This window comes from Schistocerca gregaria, chromosome 8, assembly GCF_023897955.1.
Source record: "Schistocerca gregaria isolate iqSchGreg1 chromosome 8, iqSchGreg1.2, whole genome shotgun sequence".
In the NCBI taxonomy this organism is placed as follows: Eukaryota; Metazoa; Arthropoda; class Insecta; order Orthoptera; family Acrididae; genus Schistocerca; species Schistocerca gregaria.
In genome coordinates, this window is record NC_064927.1 from 482,284,809 (window position 1) to 482,308,669 (window position 23,861).

The following is a 23,861-nucleotide window of genomic DNA, read 5'->3' on the forward strand; positions in this document are numbered from 1 at the left end:
AACCATACAGATGTGCTAAACACTACGCCACCCTGGCACAGTGAATTTGCACAACGGCACCGATGACCGCAGTACATCTCCCTTATCAATCCATTCATACCTCAGCCCCCTTGGTATTCCACCTAAACTCGAACAACGTTGCTTCATTCATCGCTTCAGTCTGCGTATACAATGACTTAGGAAATGTTACGGGGTAGGCACCTAATATCGCATGGGGCCCCTTCAGGCACTGCTTCCTGCAGTGAGACGCGGTGGAAGTGAGTTTACAAGTCCTTTGTACTCCTCTGGAAGCAGCTGACACCAAATCGTTTGCAGTGCATCAGCCAATATTGGACTGTTCGCGTGTGCAGAACCCATGTCATGGAGTCTGTTTTCCATGAAATCCCAGGTACCCTCGATGCGGAGCCAAATTTGAGCTCAGAGGTGGCTAGTGGCTATCTGAGCCTTTGGACCTCCCCTGCATCTTCTTGGAACCATTTTCGGGTGACATGGGAGCGATGTGGCTGCGCGTTGTCGCCTTGAAACATTATGGAATCATTAGGCCGTTGTAACAGCTCGACATACTGAAAACCATTCCAAACCCTTTCCAGAACAACTAGTGGGCTCATTCCATACCAGGAAAATGCAGCCAACATAACATAACAGAGGCAGCACTGCCATGGCACACACTTTCTTGGCTGGTTGGATCCATAGATTCTTGTGGTCTGCGCCACCCAGGGTGCCTCACATCAGACTGGTGGAATTGACACCGTGAATTTCCTGGAGATATCACGTTATTTCATTGCGCCCAACCCTGATGATTGGCGACAATTTCAATGTGCCCGATGATGTTAAGTGAACAGTGCCACCCATCTGCGGAGCCATCTCCCGGACCCCATGCAACCAATGATCCTATGGACTGTCCACTGCAAGACAAGTCTAGCACGTTTTGTGCTCAATTGAGCGGTCATTTGTAGCGTTGTTGCCCTTCTTTCACTTTTGGCGCTCCTTCTCAGATGGCGCCGGTCACGGTCATCGAGGGTGGCTGGACGGCCAGCAGATCGTTGCTGCGATCTGTGAGACCCTCATTCAGCCACTCACGACACACGCTGAACCAAAGTGGGAATCCCTGGAGTGAAGACGCCGTTCCTACTTGGAACAGAGTTGAGAATGGTCATATAGGCAGTTGTTTTTCGTTTGCTCTGTTTGCGATTGCAACGCGAAACTAATTGAATTGTAGTGGTACAAGACATCTTCCGCCACCCTCCATACAGTAGTTGGCGATGTTGATGTGCATATTGGTCACCCGTAAACGGTTCGAACAGAATGAAAGTTTGAAAAGTAGTCAGTTTTGGTGCTTGCCATGCACTCGAAAAATTTCGAAGGAGCAGAAGGGATTAGCCATGGTACGTGACACAGAATTCTCACTAATGAGAACATGTCACACCTTACCCAGTATGGTCCACGTCTTGTTAAACGGAATCGTGAGAGACAGGCAGGTTCCTATGGGAGCCTACTCCACAAGCGCCAGTCTCAAAACTCATTGTGTCTACTACTGTAGAAAACGTGAATGACAAAAATCATGGGATACTTTCTGTTATCGTGTCGGACCTCCTTTTGCCCAGTATAGGGCAGCAACTCGACGTGAAATGGACTCAATAAATCGTTGGAAATACCCAGCAGAAATACTGAACCAGGCTACCTCTATAGACGTCCATAACTGTGAAGGCGTGACAGGTGCCAGATTTTGTGCACGAGCTCACCTCTCGATTTCGTCCCATAAGTGTTCGATGGGATTCATATCGGGCTATCCGGGTTGCCAAATCATTCGCATGAACTGTCCATAATATTCTTCAAACCAATCGTAAACAATTGTGGCCTGGTGACTCAGCAAGTTGTCATCCACAAAATTTCCAGCGTTACTTGGGTAAGTGAAATCCATGAAAGGCTGCAAATGGTCTCCAAGTAGACGAAAATACCATTTCCAATCAATTATCGGTTTACTTGTACCAGATGATCCAGTGTGTTCCAACACAGCCCATACTCTTTTAGAGGCATTACCAGATAGTTAAGTGTGTTCTTAACAACTTGGGTGCACGGTATCATGGAGTCTGCGCCCCACTCAAATCAGCTATTACCAAACTAAGTCGGCATTTATCTCACCAGGCCACGGTTCTCCAATAGCGTAGTGTCCAAACGATATGGCCAGGAACCCAGGAGAGGTACTGCAGGTGATGTCGTGCTCTTATCACTCGAGTCGCTCGCCTACTGCCGTAGCCCATTAAGGCCAGATTTCACCGCAGTGTCGTAACGAATACGTTCGTCCTACATTGTTATTTCGAGCAATGTTGCTTGTCTGTTATCACTGACAATTCAACGCAAACATCGCTTCTCTCGGTCATTAAGTGAAGGCCATTGGCCACTGCTTTATTCAATGCTTAAAAATTGGTTTTCTCGCACACCCTTTAAACTGTGTATTTTGAAATATTATTAATTCTCTACCGATTTCCTAAACGGAATATCCCATTCATCTAGCTCCAATTACCATTCCGCTCTCGGAGTCTGTTACTTCCCGTGGTGGCCCCATAGTCATGTGGAGGACAGTGAAACAGTTACTCTAGAATAATCGCTGCGAAAATTGTTCAGTGATAACTGTATCCAAAATTCTCTGTATAGATCTCACCAGAAAAATGGCAACGAACATTCATTTAATGCAGCAGATACTGGCCTTCAAAGGTAGTCAGAAAACATGGAAACGTGACACCCAACTACTGCACGCGGGCTCTTACTGTCCGAGACCAGACCTTAGCCTCAAGCAATCGTTGTGTGCGGACAATGCTTCGTACACCCTCTGGGTTCAGGCCGATCCCACATCCCAGAATCTTAACGCCACCTAGGCTGCGATACTGAACACCGGTGACGGACCTGCTCGGCCGCAGCATTTCCTGTCGCTCTGTATCGATGCCTCTGCACCTTCCAACTCAATCCAAACATCCAACATCGTTAAAAATTGCGCAGAGCAGTCTACTGTCAGTCACCGTATGTTATGACATCAATACTATTTCCCACACCGAATTTCAAGGTTTTCAGCCTGAGAATGATAACTTTATTCTGGTTATTAATAAAACCGAGAGGCATGATTGTCGGTTTCACCTATTCTCACTACGTATTGTAGAATGAGTTTATGTAATAGCCGCTTGACACATTCCGACCAAACTTACGGATTTGCAACTTTGTGTCATGACAATTTTGCCAGAACTATTTGAAACCATATAAATCAAATTATTCTTATAAGAATTCAGCGCTGGGACGCTTGCGCCTAAAAATAGGGGGCTGTTGTGGACAAACAGATCCCATGAACATTAATTTGCAGACTACTCACAAGAAACGAAATAAATGTAAACGTGTGCGATCTTACCCTATGACATTGGTGACGAGCTATAGCTATTCAGTTAAGAATCTTATGAGTGAGCCCAGCAACATATCAAGGTTCAAATAGATCCGAGCATTATGGGACTTAACAACTGAGGTCATCAGTCCCCTAGATGGTTCAAATGGCTGTGAGCAGTATGGGATTAACATCTGAGGTCATCAGTCCCCTAGACTCAGACCTACTTAAACATAACTAACCTAAGGACACATCCATGCCTGAGTCAAGATTCGAATCTGCGACTATAGCAGCAGCGTGGTTCCGGTTTGAAGCGCCTAGAACCGCTCGGCCACAGCGTCCGGCAACATATCATGAAGCCTTTACAAGATGGAACGAAGTGGAGACCTGATAGAACGGCAGAATCGAAATATCGCGTCTGCAAGTGCCCATGTGCTCACTGTGACAGAAGTCGTATATTGTCGCAGACTTCCAATCTATCCTTTCGCAGCTATGTAAAAGCAGTATAAGAACAATTGTCACAAAAAGATCCTAACCGACCGAATCGGTGACGAATGTCACGCTTTGTCAAAGATCTCTGGTTTCAGTCATGAGAGGAATTGCTGATGTCAGTGAAAGATGGTCTACCTGAATCTGTTTCGAAGCCAATATTGCAGTGGGTAACTGCATGATAAGGGCTTTGGTACCTCACAGAAGGGAATTATTCTGAGAGGCACATAAAACGTCACGTTTTCAGTGAACCAAACACAGAAACATCATAGTAGATGTGTGGAGGCATATCGTGCGGTTCCACAGTCATGATTTTGGAGCTTGTAATCCACAGTGTGTGGATTGTTTAATTCAGGACCCCGATAGTTCCATTGCGTTTCGAAAATGTTTCCCGTACCAAGACTTGGGCCCACTTATTCGGATTACCAGCACGCTAACGAACCACGACTATCCTTTAAAACACCCGATCGTATCGTCATAGAAAATGCCTGGGACTTATTAGAAAAACTGTAGAAATGCAGCAATCAACATCCCCAAAGTTTGGTATTTCTACCTCATCCAATCGTCAATCAGTGGCTCCATCTGCAATACGCCGTACCTGTAAAGACCTGTGGGCCCTGTTCACAGTCGAATGGGGGATGTTATCACGAGTAGAAGTGCTGTAAGGGTGAGACCTCCTAAAGGGTGACTAATAATTTGTCCGCTGCGAGAAGAAACGTCGGAAAGAGATGCGTGATAGGTGTCCTTTCATAGTTAGGTAATGTGTCCTCTCTAGATGTATAGAGGTAAGTGAAATGAAAGGTATGGCAATAGAGTGTGAATGAGAGCGAAAAGAAACTGACTCGTGGCATGACGCGGGATCGATAGCTTGTCTTACTGTGTGTTTGTTTAACTTCCGAGAACCCGTTTACCTCGTGCATCCACAGGCGGCAGCTGGCGGTACGCCTACTTACACGGATCAGTCGCTCTTGCAGAGACAGACAAGTGATGAGTTACTTGGGGCGTTTTCGCCTGTAATGGACTGCAGATGGTACATTTCTATATAATTCTCTGTTGTGGCCGAGTGGGGGACTTCTACGTGTCCCCTTCTACTCTCTGTGAGCTTCCTGCAGCCGAGGAGTGCCTGTTAACTTTGCGAATCGCCTTAGAGAGAAGTTACCCTGAGTGAATAACGTTTGGCACACGATGTCGAGGTCTATGAAACTGTCAGTCTATGGCAATCACAGCGAAAATTATTTAGTGAGAACTTCCTCCTAATACTGTCTCTATGTATATCACCTGAGAAATGGCACTGAAAATTCATTTATTGCTGCATGCCGTTGCTAAAATTTCATTTGTTTGTTTATCACTATCGTTTATGGTGAGTGATTATACTTACCCTACCTTCCTCTGGGTGGAACGACAAAGGGCCAATACTGCCCACTGTTCTAATATGTCAGTTGGGGACCTTACTTACTTACTTAAGTTGTATGATAATCTAGGAAGTGCTAAAGCAGAAGAATGTTCCTGCACCGTTGAACCACAATTACATCTTATTAACAATTTTTTGTAACCTGTAAATCTTTCAGTTTCTTCTTTAAAGCGATGTTTCAACGACCTGAATTTTCCTCTCTAAAAATATTCCCCTTCATTAGTTACATTTGTGCATTGTGTATCCAGAGTAATTATTACTACTATTCTAAGATTCCAGTGGGCTTATGTCAACAATGGTAAATCACAGGTACGTCTTACAGTGTTGAAGTGAAAGTTATTAATTAATTCTGTGTGTCAGAGGCTGCATTCTTATCAATCTCATATAAACTGTTTAACCTTTCGTTTCAATAAGTTTTATGTTATGATTAAAGGTTGAGGTATATTCGTCAATAAATAGGGTGGCATTTTTGTAGCAGACTAATCCAAATAAAGTTTGTGCTTAGAACGTGGTCCAAATTATTCCTTGCACTTTAACACTTACGTACCTCCTACTTATTACAATTACAAGTAGTGAGAGAAAGAGACACGGAGAAAGAGAGATTATTATGTAATTGAAGGTGTAAGGGGGAGAAAAGAAGGTAAAGGGAAGGAAGGAAAAGGAACTGATGATATCAGCTGCATATGCGGAATCAGCGGCGAGAAGTGAAGGAGTGTGCCGGATAGGGACTAGAACCTGGGATCACCTGCTTATTAGGCAGTAGCGTTAACCACTGTGCCATCTGAACTGAGCGTTAAATAAAAATGCGCAGACCACCTGTGCACGCCCCTCAGCCAGGCCACATTCCCACCTAGTGTCACCTCTTATTCGCAGTCGCTTTCCATGTCCTCCTTGTTCGTAATTTCAGTTTCCCACCGAAGATCGAACATAAATAGGCATCTGCACTGATGGCTGTGGATTCATAGCCCAGAGACGCGTATCAATTATATGAAAAAAAGAAGCATGAAGCTAAAAAGAGAAAAAACCAAAGACAGAGAGGAAGAATGGTGGCAGATAATCTTGTAGAGAGAAGGAGGGATAGAGTTGAAGAGTAAGCTATCTGGAGGTGCGCCGTTATGGGACGCGTACTTTCGCAGCGATACTCACTGGCTCTTCGTTGACGATCCACAGCAGAGTGGCGGCCGGGCGAGACCACGTGCTGGAGCACGTGGCGTTGAGTGTGTCGCCCGTGCGGTACCGCGGCTTCACACCAGAGATGCTCGGCACGTCGTCAGGCACCTCTGTGGGAGAAACGCACACAGTAGCTCTCTCATCTGTTTCAGCTGACTGCAACTTGAACATGCCTCTAGTTGCAAGTTACAGGCATGTAACTAAACGTCTTAAAAACAGATTTAAATATGTGGACTACGCCGGGCAGGAAATAAATACTCTTGACACAGAGGATCTACGTGTCAGGATTTTGGAAAAAATATATTTACATGATGAAAGACATAGCCAAACGGGTTCCAGTGGGTCCGGACTCCCACTACCATCTAAATGAAATTACTGAAAGTACACACGACATAGTTGCCGTGCTGTATAATTGAAAGATATTTTCATTTTCAGGCACACGACGAAAAATGGATACGCACTTTAGATATTCAATACGACCAACGAAAAATTTTAACTATCTATACATCCATACCACTATCGGCTGTCGACCATCCTTATTGTAGGCAAGACCAGTAGCTCTCCGCGCTTGAGCTCAGTTGGTTTGTTAATCAGTTCAGTTCGTAGTGGCTGTTGGATTCTGTGTAAGTGCTAAAGCTAACTGTTTTTTAGCTGTTTGCTGTTTTGATACCTTCTAATTATTGAAAACTTTGTAACAAAAAAGAAGAGGACACCCGATTTTTATTCTTCCGATAGTGTTATGGTAAATTAAAAATATTTATTTACTACTACAATAGTCTAATTACCTACTTATAGCAGTTTAATGTCAGCATTGGAGTCATTATATAGACATGTACGAAAGAACAGATACCATCTTCGTATAGTTGAGGCTAACCTGCCATTGACCTTCTACTTCTGTGCTGATGCACACGCATTGCCCGAACTCTTACGGGAGTCGGTAAGATCGTCTGCCGCGAGTAATGAGTGTTACGGGAGGGGGCAGTACGAATGTGGTGTGTGGACATTTAGTTGACAATGTGGTTCTCACGGGAGCATGAGAGGGATAAAGCCGTGCAGTCGCACTATCGTCTGTGCCCTCGGTGGTTCAGATGGATAGAGCGTCTGCCATGTAAACAGGAGATCGCGACTTCGGCTCCCAGTCGAGGCACACATTTTCAACTGCCCCCCGTTCATGTATATCAACGCCTGTCGATAGCTTAGGGTATTGATTCAATTATAATGTCACTATTTGGAGGCTAGTATAACTTTGGGGTTCTAGCATTTCACAAGGCAACATGGCGTTAAATATCATAATATATAACATTAAATTAAAATCTGTACATAAAAATACACTTGGATTTGCCTGTGTCGAACAAAAATCGCGTTGATCAACAAAAATATATCCCGAACGGCGATGGTAACATTTCTTTTAAGAAAAATTGTTCAATATTCTATCATTAGTAGCCAAAATGGCAAAATGTCACCCACTCTAGTCACCCGGTCGGTATTCAGTTAGAAGAACCAGTTACAATACGGAACAATGGGGAGGGATTAGTGGAGAGCGGAAGGAGTATGTGATGACGCCACATTCTGTAGTCCGTTTCTACAGGATTTTTTCAGCGATCTGCTTGAATCTTTCCGCCATGCACCGTATGGTGGATTGCGGAGTATGTATGTAGATGTAGGTGTAGAATACATCTGAGCAGACTCCATCGTTCATCCCTCCCTTCCCCTTTCGTCCAAAATCAATTTCCTGTCTTGTAACAGTCTATAAATCTGACGCCAACGATTCCATGCACAATTAAATGTTAAAATATGCATGCGGTGATGCACTATCAAATGACTAAACATGCACAATCAAAGGAAAAACATACAATGTCAGAATTTAATCTGTGTTCCGATGCACTTTATTTTATTTAAAAACAATGTACAACAACCAATTTTTCTCATTTCTCCACCGTGTGTGTAGCTCTGCGTGTTGAGGCGCTGAACTAAATTTCCTTGGATACTGGGGAGGAGGTGATTGGAAGCAATCCGCCAGAAACGTTGAAAATGATTTTCTGTGGTTTCCATTTTCAGTTTAGGTGAATGCCGGGTTTGGTCCACCGCACCTAATTCCTTCCGAATATCTCTCTTTCCTGACAGATTCTAATTAGCTTAAACTGTAGCCACACTGCATAAATGAAAATAGCTGCATTGAAGACGAGCAGAACATTTCTTCGGGGACTCCCGGCACTAAAACCTGTATAATCAATAAATAATAATCCAAATTCTCCTCATTTAGTATCATGCATTTGTCTACTGTGACATACTTTAATGCAGAAAGTGATAGGTACTACAATGCAGGAAGTAGACGACGCATATATAAATGTGGAAATTTGGGAAAATGTAATGTTGAATACTTCCAGATCTTTTTCGAATTCATCACCAAAAATTGTTCTGGCTTCTCTGTCGAATAGAGATCTCTTTATTCCAAAAGCCCTGTCGGTAAAAACGACGGTGTCTCAAAAAAGTTGTGCCCTTCCATCCACGTAGGGTTTTGGAGCATATACTGTATTCAAACATTATGAATCACCTGGAAGGAAAAGATCTATTGATACGTAATCAGCATGGTTTCAGAAAACATCGCTCTTGTGCAACGCAGCTAGCTCTTTATTCGGACGAAGTAATGGCCGCTATCGACAGGGGATCTCAAGTTGATTCCGTAATTCTAGATTTCCCGAAAGCTTTTGACACCGTTCCTCACAAGCGACTTCTAATCAAGCTGCGGGCCTATGGGGTATAGTCTCAGTTGTGCGAATGGATTCGTGATTTCATGTCGGCAAGGTCGCAGTTCGTGGTAATAGACGGCAAATCATCGAGAAAAACTGAAGCGATATCAGGTGTTCCCCATGGAAGCGTCATGGGACCTCTGCTGTTCCTGATCTATATAAATGACCTCGGTGACTATCTGAGCAGTTCTCTTAGGTTGTTCGCAGATGATGCTGCAATTTAACGTCTAGTAAGGTCATCGGAAGACCAATATCAGTTGCAAAGCGATTTAGAACAGATTTCTGTATGGTGTGAATGGAGGCAGTTGACGCTAAATAACGAAAAGTGTGAGGTGATCCACATGAGTTCCAAAAGAAATCCGTTGGAATTCGATTACTCGATAAATAGTACAATTCTCAAGGCTGTCAATTCAACTAAGTACCTGGGTGTTAAAATTACGAACAACTTCAGTTGGAAAGACCACATAGATAATATTGTGGGGAAGGCGAGCCAAAGGTTGCGTTTCATTGGCAGGACACTTAGGAGATGCAACAAGTCCACTAAAGAGACAGCTTACACTACACTCGTACGTCCTCTGTTAGAATACTGCTGCGCGGTGTGGGATCCTTACCAGGTGGGACTGACGGAGGACATCGAAAGGGTGTAAAAATGACAGCTCGTTTTGTATTATCACGTAATAGGGGAGAGAGTGTGGCAGATATGATACGCAAATTGGGATGGAAGTCATTACAGCAACGACGTTTTTCGTCGCGGCGAGATCTTTTTACGAAATTTGAGTCACCAACTTTCTCTTCCGAATGCGAAAAAATTTTGTTGAGCCCAACCTACATAGGTAGGAATGATCATCAAAGTAAAATATGAGATATCAGAGCTCGAACAGAAAGGTTTATGTGTTCGTTTTTCCCGTGCGCTGTTAGGTAGTGGAATGGTAGAGAGATAGTATGATTGTGGTTCGATGAACCCTGTAACGTTCCCTCTTTCTGTTTATTTAGGTTTGATTTGTTTGATTGTTATTCTTTATTTCTATTATTCGGAATCTTTTTTTTCTTATTAAATTGAGCCTGAAACTTACGTAATAAATACTTCGCGTGAAGTACGATTTGCAGCATAAACAAAAATTAATTTCGGAAATGTAATCCACTGAATATTAAAAGTAAAGCTTTTGAACAACGCGCGTGACTGACTAGATAACATTCAGAGGGTACGTACATTCGCGTGCGAGTGGTTGCGGTCTGATGAGAAATTTTCATTGTGAAATAATTTCGTCGTAACACACTCGGAGATTGCGAACGTACATCCAGAGTAGAGGCACGTACGTTCTATCATTCCCCGTGGCCTGGGTAAAAGAATGGCAATTATTTAAATCTAAGAGTATTTCTTTTGCATCGGACTAGTATTTTTATAAGAAAAAGAAGATTGCAGGTTCTGAATGTCTCGGCAAAACGAATCGGAAGTAATTTTAGCGGCCACGAAAGGAAAGTAGAGAGCACAATCACGTACCTCTATTGTTGAGCAGCGCCGTTTTGAAGATCTTCGGTTCCATCTAAAACTCGCCTTCTCTGCTTAACATAAATACTCCATAGGCATGGGAATAAGGCTTGTTGTGCGATGAAAATAATATAAAACACATCTTGCGTCTTTTAACTCATTCATTTACCACACACACACACACACACACTAGTAATTAGACAGTACGACATCCCACCAGCCCATCAGAAAAATGTAGTCGTTTATACAAGAAATAAAAAACGAAGGGCGAAATTGTTCCTATGTCTCTCAAAGATAAAAAGTTTACCAGATATTTCTCTGGTGTGCCACTGGAACAATTTTTCAGCACCTCTGCGATTAAATCACAATATTTTCAGTTCCTTTACAACCCTCTGCCAAGCACTTAAATGTCAATTGAAGAGTAGTCGTGTCGATGTACATGATCACCTTCCTTAACTCAAATCCAGACTAAAATAGCGTGTAAGGAGATCTTGCAGGGTGAAGGGAGACTGGAGCATGACTACTTCATAGAGATTTTCCAAAAACCAGTCCTAGGTACCGTGGTTATATCTCCGCTCGGTGAAAACTCTGAAATCATTGCCGAATAAAATGGTTTATTATTCTTTCCGGAAATTATCAGAATAAATGGGAAACGTGGGTCTTTTTAAGGTCCTTTCTCATAAATCTGATTCCTCTCCTCCCATTCCCCCATTGACAAAACCTTGCCTACGTCCTTGACCGGACGTACGACTATACAGACAAATAGTGTTCATATTAATGAACAATTTACTTTTTTAGTCCCAATCGTGCAACTGCATCTGAAAACTAGGTTTTTCCACAGGCTTTCCGTTTTTAATGGAAATTGTTCAGTGGAACTGAAGTGCCCTAGGAGAAATTATTTTTTTTTGTCCACGGCGTCTCTCATCTTAACTTACTTTCAGTTTTTTGTTTTAAGGATGCGCTTATGTTTATTGCACACACACATTGTTAACAAAGGCTATTTTACGAATTGCCTCCAACCCCCCTCCCCTCTACAACCCCCAAGAAGAAGCGATGTAAGGATGCGCGGGAGTCTTATAGCTAGTAGAATGAGGTGTAGTGTCAAATGGCTCTGAGCACTATGGGACATAACATCTGGGGTCATCAATCCCCTGGACTTAGAACTACCTAAACCTAACTAACCTAAGGACATCAAACACATCCATGCCCGAGACAGGATTCGAACCTGCGACCGTAGCAGCCGCGTGGTTCCAGACTGAAGCGCCTAAGACCGCTCGGCCACTGCGGCCGGCAATGCGGGTTCGACCAGAACGGTGGCCTCCGCGTAGTATTTATCTTTTAATTTCGTTTTCACTGCTTAGATACCTTCTTTAACCCTAGGATTCCACAACTGTACGAATAAAGGTGTTTTATTTAACCTGGCTTCGTCTAAAAAAATTTAAAAATCTGGGATGGGCCGTTCAGAGACGGGAAGGGAGAGGCATGGTGACCGGGCGTCGGGTTTCGACCCCTGCCCACCCTGTCACCACCGGTCCGAAGCCGACCATTCTACTTCTACTAATGAAAAAAAAAAGAGTAGTTAAGGTGACCACTTGTGTAAAGCGGAAATACTTGTTACGAGTCGCAGTTGAAATGAATTTTCATGTTTCACTTATAAATTGTGCATCCGAAGTCTAATCATATTAACAGTAGTGAATATATATCTTCTGAAATGCGAAGTTTGAATATCGAAGTAAAAACGTAAACTGCAACTGAAATGTGCGTGCTTAGCGATCAAAATTCTAGTCGTACTTTAATGACCATATATTGCAGGATTTCACGCCATGATTTTGCATCGTTGGTGAATTATATTTCATCCTTATTTAGAGCATGTTTATGTGTCGTTCAGTTTGGTAATGCTGGAGGCATCACCCCAGGATATGAAGACGCAGGTGACAGTTTCAAACTTGTACAAGCTCAGCAAACTGAACTGTTTGTACTCTAAATATTCGTGCAAAAGTTGGGTCACGGTATCATCATGCCGCTGCCTAAAATAGTGCAATCGTGCCGACGTGTATGGTTAATTTTATAGTGAGGTACACCTACAAGTTGTCATTTCGATCGTTGCTATTGTCTCTTAAAGATTTTTTTTAAAACCTTTGAAGGCTTCTTTTTTGTTGTGTTTGTATTCAAATTGTTTTTATTCCTCTGGGGGTTGATATTAGACCGGATTTTTATAATCTAATTTTTCTGCTTTATTCACTATAAACTGCGTAGTAGAGAACGCCTTTTAGTGGACGATGTAGTGAGGTATGCTCCCGTTCCATTCGCGGATGCAGCGGGTGAAAAGTAAATGCTTCCACGCCTTTGTGCGAATGTAACTTTATCAGCATGACTTCAGTGGGACAATTACGTAGGGCCTGTAAGGGAGGTGGACTCTGCACTGAAATACAGGTCCTTGAGATTTTAAAGCACGTTCTTGAGAGATGTGAGGTGTCCTGCTTCGTGTTCCGCCACCGATGATTTGGCAACATTTCTATTACTCTGTCTCACCCTTCCAACAAGCCTGTGAATTTTTACAGTACCTTCCTCCTACTGATAGTACTCCAAAACCAGGTAAACATGCCTGACTCTTTATGAAACGTATTTTTAGAAATATTTGTATTGTGGAAAATAAAGTCACTCAGTGCTTGCAACAGCTTTAGTTTTTGTTATTTACAATAGTACGGCACTGAATACGTCAGAGTAAGTCACCATAAGCTATACTAAGTAACTCAACGTCAACTGTAATAAGTCTCGTACAGCAGATTTCATGTATTTTTTTTTATTTGAAACCGAATATATATGTCATGAGAAAATACCACTGAAAAATTCAAGTGATTGATTTTTAAGATCTTCCTTCTCAGGCGGTGCTGCTACGTAAGTGTCAATAATATACATTATTCCTTAAATCCAAGTATTTAATTTCGAAGATATGAAATTTCGCCAAATAATTTGTCACATGATCCTCTGGTGCCATCTGTTTCTAATAGGAGCCTATAGAGAAAAGTTGTAGTGCTAAGACATTTGACTTGCATTCGGGAGAACCGCTGTTCAAATCTTCGTCCGACCATCCAGAGCAAAATTTTTCATAATTTCCTCTTAAATTGATCGAGACAGAAGGTGCGATGATTTCTTTGAATGGGTACGGCCGAAGACCTTAACCATCCTCCTCCTACCAGAGTTTGTTTCCCGTCTCAAATGACTTCGTCATTGATCAGACGTCAAACCATAATTATACACCTTTATTTCTGACAGCGCCGTTCCCCGAGATGTCATAGGAATTCCAGCGTCTATGCTCTCACACTGAAAGGGTTTAGGTGCTACATTCATTCTTTCAAATGGTATATAATGAAACTGCAAAGGTAAATTTATGTTCTGAAGATCTATTAAAACACATAATTCATTACATTTCTAACTAAAAAAAATTTGTTTATTACATTAAAAGTATAAAGATTCTTCCTTTAAGTTAGTGAAAGACTTCTAGTCCGCCAGCTCGAATCTTTAGATTCTGTATCTTCAGCTTTTAAATTCTATCACCGTAACATTCTGTGACACAAATGTGATTAGATGTTAGGTGTTACGAAGTACAGAGCCGTTTCTTCATACCTTCTTAACCCTCTACACAGTCTTTAAGAACTAAATTTAATGTCCTTCCTTTCTGTTTGTCTGTTGTTTGCAAATGTGATTGGAGGCTGTTAGTTATTCAGTAAGCTATGTGGCGGTGCGGTTCTAGGCGCTACAGTCTGGAACCGAGCGACCGCTACGGTGGCAGGTTCGAATCCTGCCTCGGGCATGGATGTGTGTGATGTCCTTAGGTTAGTTAGTTTTAATTAGTTCTAAGATCTAGGCGACTGATGACCTTAGAACTTAAGTCGCATAGTGCTCAGAGCCACTTGAACCATTTCAGAATATTTGCTACCTCGTGTGTTACTCTGTGTTTGTATGTAAGAGTGTACCATCCTTTTCTTTTACTTATATGTTATTGTTTTGTTTCCGTGTGTGCTGCAGTGTCTGTGGGGTTCTTTGGTGTTTCTGTTCCCTGCTTGTCATGATTTTTCTTTAGTTGTGCTTTAATTGTTTGGTTGACTTTTTGTACTATATGGATGTTGTAACCATTGTTTTTGGCTATGAGCTGTACTCTTTGTAATTCTTTTTCATAGTTTTCTCTGCTGAGTGGGATGTCATTTAATTTCTTGAAAATTTGTGGTAAGTTCTATGTGGCCAAACTGCTGAGGTCATCGGTCCTGTTGTTTAGTCTGTGTAACATGTGTCGTAGGGCCCCCAATTTTTTATTTAGCTGGTGACTGGATGAAGCATGTATAATTACGTCTGTGGCTGTTGGCTTTCTGAAGATGTCAAACGTGTGTTTATTGCTGTCCCTCTTTATCATTATATCAAAGAAATTATTTGCTTTTTTGTGGTGAATTGAACAAACTGCCTTGAATTGGTTGCATAAACGGCACATCCCTCCAAGAGGTAAATTTAATGTCTTACTACTTTTATTGCACACTATTGCACACGTCACTCATGCATTTTCCGTCATAGGCGATACGTTTGCTCTCGTTCTGTCTCTTTAATTCTACTGATTCGGTTAACTGATGTTCTTATCACAATATAGACTGGCACGTTATCCGCCTGGGCAATACTCTGGTCGTTCCAGTCTGGTTACACGCCCAACAGTATCGCCGTGTAGTATCTTTCATGATACAGTGACAACTATTCGCATGTCCTCTTACAATTAGTGTAAGCAACATCTCGTGACCTGACGCACTTATTAACAATACAGGAGTCTCTGCAACGGCCAACACCGTTGCTTAGCAACAGTCTGAGACGAGGCGATAGGCGCGCTACACGGACGTGTCCAACGCAGTCTGCAAAATCTTAAAAAAACCGTGAAATGCAGTAAGAACGGGCAGCAACGATGGCAGTTAAAAGGTAAGTCATCCGAATTCCCTCAATGAGTGGCGCACATAACGCAGCCGTCAAATCGGTTGCATGTTTGTACACACGAATAACATAAATTATCAAAGGCAAGTAAATTTAATGAAGATGGATACACATCTGCTACAATGTCATTGGGTTCGATTTCATTTGATCTTGCAAACCAAAAATCCAAATTGTTTATCAAGGTTTCCTTGACGTATGTTTTGTTGGGAAAGCATGACTTTTGCAAAACTTGAAATTGCAGGAGTTCCGGAATACTATAAATTATACATTCTCCTACGAAATCTCCGTTCCATATAATTCATGTATTCGCTAGCATAGATATGGTTCGACAAGTCAGCTTCGTGACTGCGGTATTTGAAACACGTTTTATATCATAAGATATACTACATTTTATAAGGATTGCAACTATAATAGACGAATTTCCCACATCAAGCTACAAATGTTTCAGCAAATTAATTTGGGGGTCAAGCGCACGGTCTAGTTCCACTCGCCGGCTTTGAACTGTGACGTCCTATGTGACGTCAAGAGTTCATGATGCTCAGGATGCAAGCTACCAATGATGAAATTTTATGTTTGGTTGGCTTAGTACCTTGTGTAAACTATGATCTCCATTCCGGATACGTCGTGATTTACGAGGGTGTTGCCAGGCATGAAGCTGTGAGCACATCTTAAGTTGTTGCCAGAGAAACGCGTAGCGATCTATTTATAATCGCGGTTCTCTCAAATATTTGGCTGTTTTTTTATGTGGCATGATTTACGAGGGTAAGGCTAGGCAGGAACACAACAGCACAGCTCAACGTGTAACCAGTGAATCGATTTGTGATTCCATTAGCAATCTTGTTTCTCACAAATATTTTTTCTATTTTTGTTTGTATGTGCACGTGTGTCGAGGTGAGGTTAGCCAGCAACTGAAGAGCACAGGTCAGTTTGTTGCACATAAAAGGAATAGTGATCATACTTATGGTTTTTGTTCTTACAAATAATTAGCTGCATTCTTTATCTTTTTTTTTTTTTTTCGAATGTGACATCGTGCAGGCGCGACGCATTTGAAATAAATTCTTTTTGTAAGTCACATGTTCTTAACAATTTAAATTTGCGATGCTGCTTATTATGGTTTTGTGCGAGGAAGTACTCGTTTATCTACTTTGCCTTTTAATTGATAGGTGTCAGAAATGAAATAAAATGTGATTTGAAATTATTGCCTCTGCTTAGATGTAATTAAATAAAGGGTGCTAGCTTCCGTCTTTAAACCTGCGCAGTTTTTACCCAGAGTCCCAGTTTAGTAGGACTCAATTTTTTAGCCGTTCCATCTCTCTAGTACTGAATCGGTAGAATTCGAGCTGATATGTGTTGGCTGTTGTTACTGACATCTACACTGCGAGCAATTAGGTCTGAACCTATAGTCGTCACTGTGTCTCATTTCATTGATAACTACTTTGCAACAGTCAATACCATGTGTACATGACCTCTTACGCCATAGGACATCCCCCAATTTGATGCAACACATATTAACCGTTCACTGTAGGTAGACATTCGGAGCTATATCAGACGGGGATACGTATTTTTGTGGAAGTAAGAAAACCGTGTAACACACGGGAGTGATTTTCAAAACCAACATTCATGATTTTAATATAGGTAAAGTTTCCCACGACTGATTCCTTTAACCAATTTGTCTTTGTTTTTTCCTCATTTCCTTCTTTCGGATGTCAGGGACGCCTTAACCTAGGTGGTCCAGAACAATGCCCAGGTTGCCCACAGTCTACTTACATCCCTATATTGCTTCACCAGCCAATTGATGAAGCAACGGAGGAAGACAGTTTAGAGTTTCAAACAGTCCCGTGGACGACGGGGCATTAAGCACAGTGAACACCGCCAGACTAGAGAAGGAACTGGACCACGTCATTATCAAAGAAAACATCTTGTCATATGTCGTAAGACATAATGAAAGCGAAAACATAAGTCTGGACAGCCGTACTGGTATATGAACTACCGTTCTCCCGAATCCAGTGTCTTTACCGGTCTGCCCTATCGCTCAGCCTTGATGAAAAATCTTGTAGCTAAATGTATTTGTTTTCGTTCCATAGCAACATTCTGCTTTTATTGAAGTTATTTCTCTTTCGTTCTTTGTTAGTACACTTAAACCCAAAGGTAAACTACTGACCATTAAAATTGCTACACCACGAAGATAACGTGCTAAAGACGCGAAATTAAGCGACAGGAAGAAGATACTGTGATATGCAAATGATTAGCTTTTCAGAGCATTCACACAAGGTTGGCGCCGGTGGCGACACCTACAACGTGCTGACATGAGGAAAGTTTCAACCGATTTATCATACACAAACAGCAGTTGAATAGGGTTGCCTGGTAAAACGTTGTTGTGTTGCCTCGCGTAAGGAGGGGAAATGCGTAACGTTACGTTTCCGACTTTCATAAAGGTCGGATTGCAGACTATCGCGATTGCGGTTTGTCGTATCGCGACACTGCTGGTCGCGTTGCTCGAGATCCAATGACTGTTAGCAGAATATGGAATCGGTGGGTTCAGGAGGGTAATACGGAACGCCGCGCTGGATCCCAACGGCGTCGTATCCATAGCAGTCGAGATGACGGGCATCTTATCCGCATGGCTGTAACAGATCGTGCAGCCACGTCTCGATCCCTGAGTTAACAGATGGGGAAGTTTGCAAGACAGCAACCATCTGCACGAATAATTTGACGACGTTTGCAGCAGCGTGGACTATCAGCTCGGAGACCATGGCTGTGGTTACCCTTGACGCTGCATCACAGACAAGAGCACCTGCGATGGTGTACTCAACGACGAACCTGGGTGCATGAATGGCAAAACGACATTCTTTCGGATGAATCCAGGTTCTGTTTACAGCATCGTGATGGTCGCATCCGTGTTTGGCGACATCGCGCTGAACGCACATTGGGAGCATGTATACGTCATCGCCATACTGGCGTAACACTCGGCGTGATGGTACTGGATGCAATTGGTAACACGTCTCGGTTACTTCTTGTTCGCATTGGCGGCAATTTGAACAGTGGATGTTACATTTCAGATGTGTTACAACCTGTGGCTCTACCTTTCATTCGATCCCTGTGAAACTCTACATTTCAGCAGGATAATGGACGATCGCATGTGGCCGGACCTGTACGGGCCTTTCTGGATACAGAAAATGTTCGACTGCTGCCCTGGCCAGCACATTCTCCAGATCTCTCACCAATTGAAAACGTCTGGTCAATGGTGGCCGAGCAACTGGCTCATCACAATAAACCAGTCACTACTCATGATGAACTGTGGTATCATGTTGAATCTGCATGGGCTGCCCTGTACAAGCCATCCAAGCTGTGTTTGACTTAATGCCCAGGCGTATCAAGGCCGTTATTGCGTCCAGAGGTGGTTGCTCTGGGTACTGATTTCTCAGGATCTATGCACCTAAACTGCATGAAAATGTAATCACATGTCAGTTCTAGTATAATGTATTTGTCGAATGATTACCCGTTTATCATCTGCATTTCTTTTTCGTGTAGCAATTTTAATGGTCAGTAGTGTAGCTTTCGCGTGATTTGTCACTACCTTGCAGCATATCTGGATGAAACTACACATATCTGGATGAAACTACACATGTCTGTATGAAATTACACATGAAACGAACCACCACAGTATACCACAGAAGGTAGCTTAAAGAAATCCGGAGTGTGACGAACATAAATGATACTTGTACCCAACGACAATAATTACATTGAAGTCACCGACAATCATGAAGGTCTCCTGGACATTGCAAAAATATGGTCGTGGTTCTTAACACGCTGTGTGTTCACCACGGACAGCAGTGGATGCTCTGCCACGTGCTCTTATGCTGGCCACAAGGATGATTAGTGGTTCTCGGGACAGGGGGGTTCCATTCCTCCGTCACGGCCATTGACGACTCCTTGGTGCATAAGAACGTGCTGAAATGCATCTCGCCAAACCATCGCGTACTTGGTGGATGGGATGGAGGGGGCAGGACAGTCTATTCACTGAATATCTTCATGATCCTAATGCCCCCCCACCTGTGCAGTTCGACGAGGTCACCAATTTTGGTCCATAAAAATGAAGTCAGGTTCGAATTCAGCCACAAAAAGACCCACATATGGAAGGAGTAGAGCGGCACATTAACCTTGACCGGTGAGTGTACAGTGTTAAAAGATTTAGTCGTCAGTACGCCCATGCAACATTATGCTTCTCAACACAATAACAGCTGGATCATCAAAATGATAAAATTCGACAACTGTCTTGTGGGCAATACGTGCTTCCACCTTTTGTCTTATGAGATACATCCCAAGTCGCTACTCAGACTGAAACTACTCACATCCGAGAAGGGCATCGCAAAACATGTCGCCAATGTGCGAGTGTCAACGAAACACACCGGACTGGTTGCACTAAGTTACCACCGCGATGCAGATGCTGAGCAGCTGTGGAACGTGAGATCATGTGCGTTTGAGGCGTCCCAGCTAGGGCGCGATTGCCAATTTGTTTATTAAAACTTTCTTGTATCAATGTATGCTCCAGTGTAAGCAGTCAGAGTCTTATAAGATCTGCAACGGGCGAGTTGTGTCCTGCAGACGTGCGTCATGACCATACGGCCTGACTGAAGCGTGTGAAATTGCGGAGAGGCGATCCAGAGTAATTACATTCTCTGGAACTATGAAAATTAATAACTCATCTAGAAATAGCCTGAGAAACTGCATATGAGGTACGTAAACTTCTGTTGTGTAAAGGAACAATGTGTCAAAATTTGAAGTCAATAACTGTCATAACTTCGAAGTTAAAAATAAAATCAGGAAAAAACGTAATTATCCGACACTATAGGGTGAGTCACCTAACGTTACCGCAGGATATATTTCATAAACCACATCAAATACTGACGAACCGATTCCACAGACCGAACGTGAGGAGAGGGGCTAGTGTAATTGTTTAATACAAACCATACAAAAATGCACGGAAGTTTGTTTTTTTAACACAAACATAGGTTTTTTTAAAATGGAACCACGTTAGTTTTGTTAGCACATCTGAAAATATAAACAAATACGTAATCAGTGCCGTTTGTTGCATTGTAAAATGCTAATTACATCCGGAGATATTGTAACCTAAAGTTGACGCTTGAAACCACCGACGTTCAGTTGCATGTTGTAACAAACACGGGCCACGGTCGGCGAGCAGCATCTGCTGGGAATGTTTAAGATGACGACCGTGTTTACGAGTGTGGCTGTAGTGCACTGTTGTGGTTTGGTCTAGCTGTCGCAGTGTCCGCATGTAGCGCTTGCTGCTATTGTTATTCTGCAGTCGTCTGCGCACGCAGACCAACTGTAGTACACCGTGTTACCAGACGTCTGTGATAGTGTAGTGTTGTAGGAACTGTGGCCATAGTGTATTCGAACTCTGAAAAGGCGGAGGTGATACTCATATATGGCGAGTGTCGACGAAATGCAGCTGAAGCCAGCAGGGTGTATGCAGAACGGTACCCGGACAGAAAGCATCCAACGTGCCACACATTGCAAAACATCTATCGCCAACTGTATGCAACAGGTATGGTCGTAGCACGCAAACGGGTCTGTAACAGGCCCGTCACAGGAGAAGCGGGTGCAGTTGGTGTGTTAGCTGCTGTTGCCATGAATCCACACATGAGTACACGGGACACTGCGAGAGTCGGTGGACTGAGTCAAAGTAGTGTCATACGCATACTCCATTGTCACCGCTTTCACCCGTTTCATGTGTCGCTACGTCATCAATTACATGGTGATGACTTTATTCATCGAGTGCAATTCTGTCAATGGGCATTAACTGAGAATGCGTTGGATTTCTGCCTGTTTACCGATGAAGCGGGTTTCACAAACTACGGGGCAGTGAATCTACGGAACATGCATTACTGGTCCGTGGACAATTCTTCCTCGCTCAGACAGGTAGAGCGACAGCGACCGTGGACTGTAAATGTATGGTGCGGAATCTTTGGCGACCACCTCACTGGTCCTCACTTCATTGCAGGGGCCCCAACAGCTGCAACATACATCGCGTTTCTACACAATGATCGGCCAACGTTGCTCGAAAATGTCCCACTGGAAACGCGCCGACTTATGTGGTATCAGCGTGATGGTGCATCTGCACATTCCGCAATTAACACTAGGCTGACCCTTGACAGGATGTTCGACGGGCGTTTCATAGGACGTGGCGGACGCATAAATTGGCCAGCCCGTTCTCCAGATCTTACACCTCTGGACTTCCTTCTGTGGGGTACGTTAAAGGAGAATGTGTACCGTTATGTGCTTACAACCCCAGAGGATATGAAACAACGTATTGTGGCAGCCTGCGGCGACGTTACACCAGATGTACTGCGGCGTGTGCGACAGTCATTACGCCAGAGATTGCAATTGTGTGCAGCAAATGATGGCCACCACATTGAACATCTATTGGCCTGACATGTCGGGACACACTCAATTCCACTCCGTAACTGAAAACGGAAACCACGTGTGTACGTGTCCGTCACCCCTCATGGTAATGTACATGTGCGTCAGTGAAAAAGCCCAATGAAAAGGTGTTAGCATGTGGACGTAATGTGCTGTTCCAGTGTCTTCTGTACCTAAGGTCTATCACCGTTCCCTTTCGATCCCTACGTAATTCGGTGCTCTCCGATACACACGATCGATCAGCGGAGGAGTGGTACTCAAGCGTCAGCTTTAGGCTACAATATCTCCGGATGTAATTAACATTTTACAATGCAACAAACGGCACTGATTACGTGTTTGTTTATATGTTCAGATGTGCTAACGAAACTAACGGTGTTCCATTATAAAAACGTAGGTTTGTGGTAAAAAACACACTTCCTTGCATTTTTTAATGGTTTGTATTAACCAATTACACAAGCCCCTATCCTCGCGTGGTCTGTGGAATCGATTAGTCAGTATTTGATGTGGTTTACGAAATATATCCAGCGGTAATGTTAGGTGACTCACCCTATATATATATATATATATATATATATATATATATATATATATATATATATATTAGTTAACCAACTGTGGCTATTTGAAAAGATATGACAACACCTTCAGTGTTAAGATTCAAATTTGAAAAGTTCTCGTTTTTAAAAACCTTTGGTAATTTTGCTGTAGTAATAACTTTAAGAATTTCAAGTAGATATTTGTATTTTGTGTTACGGCGAGCGTGAAATAGAGTACTTGTGTGAGTGTATGTGGGACATTCGCCAATATTAAATTTTCGGTTTGTAATTCTCTATAGGAAACTTGCAGGTGTTCCAGCTCTGTATCGTGGGAGCGAATCCACCAGTGGTTCCCGTGCTAGTGGGTGACGGGTGTCCAAGCGTGAATGTGTAAGAGACATCCAGAACGTTCGCGACTATATAGTTAAATTCCAGATGTAAAATAGAGCTTAAAGTTTATTTTATTTTATTTGTTTAACAAGAGAGTTTTGAGTTGTTTATTTTCATGACGTCGATGAGCTGAGAGCAGTGGTTGGTTCTTGCTAGGTTTTGGCGCGAGCACCGCCCTGAAAGTCAGTTCTGATTGGCCGTAATTCTGTACAGACAATAAGAAGTGAGACGGTTTGACACCTAACGCATGAGATGGAGGTGCTTGTAGAGGCAGAGAGAAGAAGTAAGTGGTGGACTAGCTTTCGAAGGAGTCGGTGATGCTGAAAGTGTCCGAACGGATTATGTGTAAAATGAATTGATACTGAGACTTCCGCGTTTCGCTACAGTGATAAAGGTAGCTGGTGTTTACCATTAACTACACTCCTGGAAATTGAAATAAGAACACCGTGAATTCATTGTCCCAGGAAGGGGAAACTTTATTGGCACATTCCTGGGGTCAGATACATCACATGATCACACTGACAGGACCACAGGCACATAGACACAGGCAACAGAGCATGCACAATGTCGGCACTAGTACAGTGTATATCCACCTTTCGCAGCAATGCAGGCTGCTATTCTCCCATGGAGACGATCGTAGAGATGCTGGATTTAGTCCTGTGGAACGGCTTGCCATGCCATTTCCACCTGGCGCCTCATTTGGACCAGCGTTCGTGCTGGACGTGCAGACCGCGTGAGACGACGCTTCATCCAGTCCCAAACATGCTCAATGGGGGACAGATCCGGAGATCTTGCTGACCAGGGTAGTTGACTTACACCTTCTAGGGCACGTTGGGTGGCACGGGAT

General features: G+C 43.0%; 1 protein-coding gene across 1 annotated transcript in view; it reads right to left on the reverse strand.

The window, feature by feature from the left end:
* Window positions 1-991: 991 nt before the first annotated feature.
* LOC126285257 (uncharacterized) overlaps window positions 992-23,861 on the reverse strand; it is a gene marked incomplete at its 5' end in the record, with an annotated part of 554,477 nt that continues 531,607 nt past the window's right edge. Inside the window, 2 exons of the mRNA XM_049984551.1 lie at window positions 992-1,108; window positions 6,414-6,547. Coding sequence (XP_049840508.1) covers window positions 992-1,108; window positions 6,414-6,547 — 251 coding nt within the window. The remainder of the gene's footprint in view (window positions 1,109-6,413; window positions 6,548-23,861) is intronic.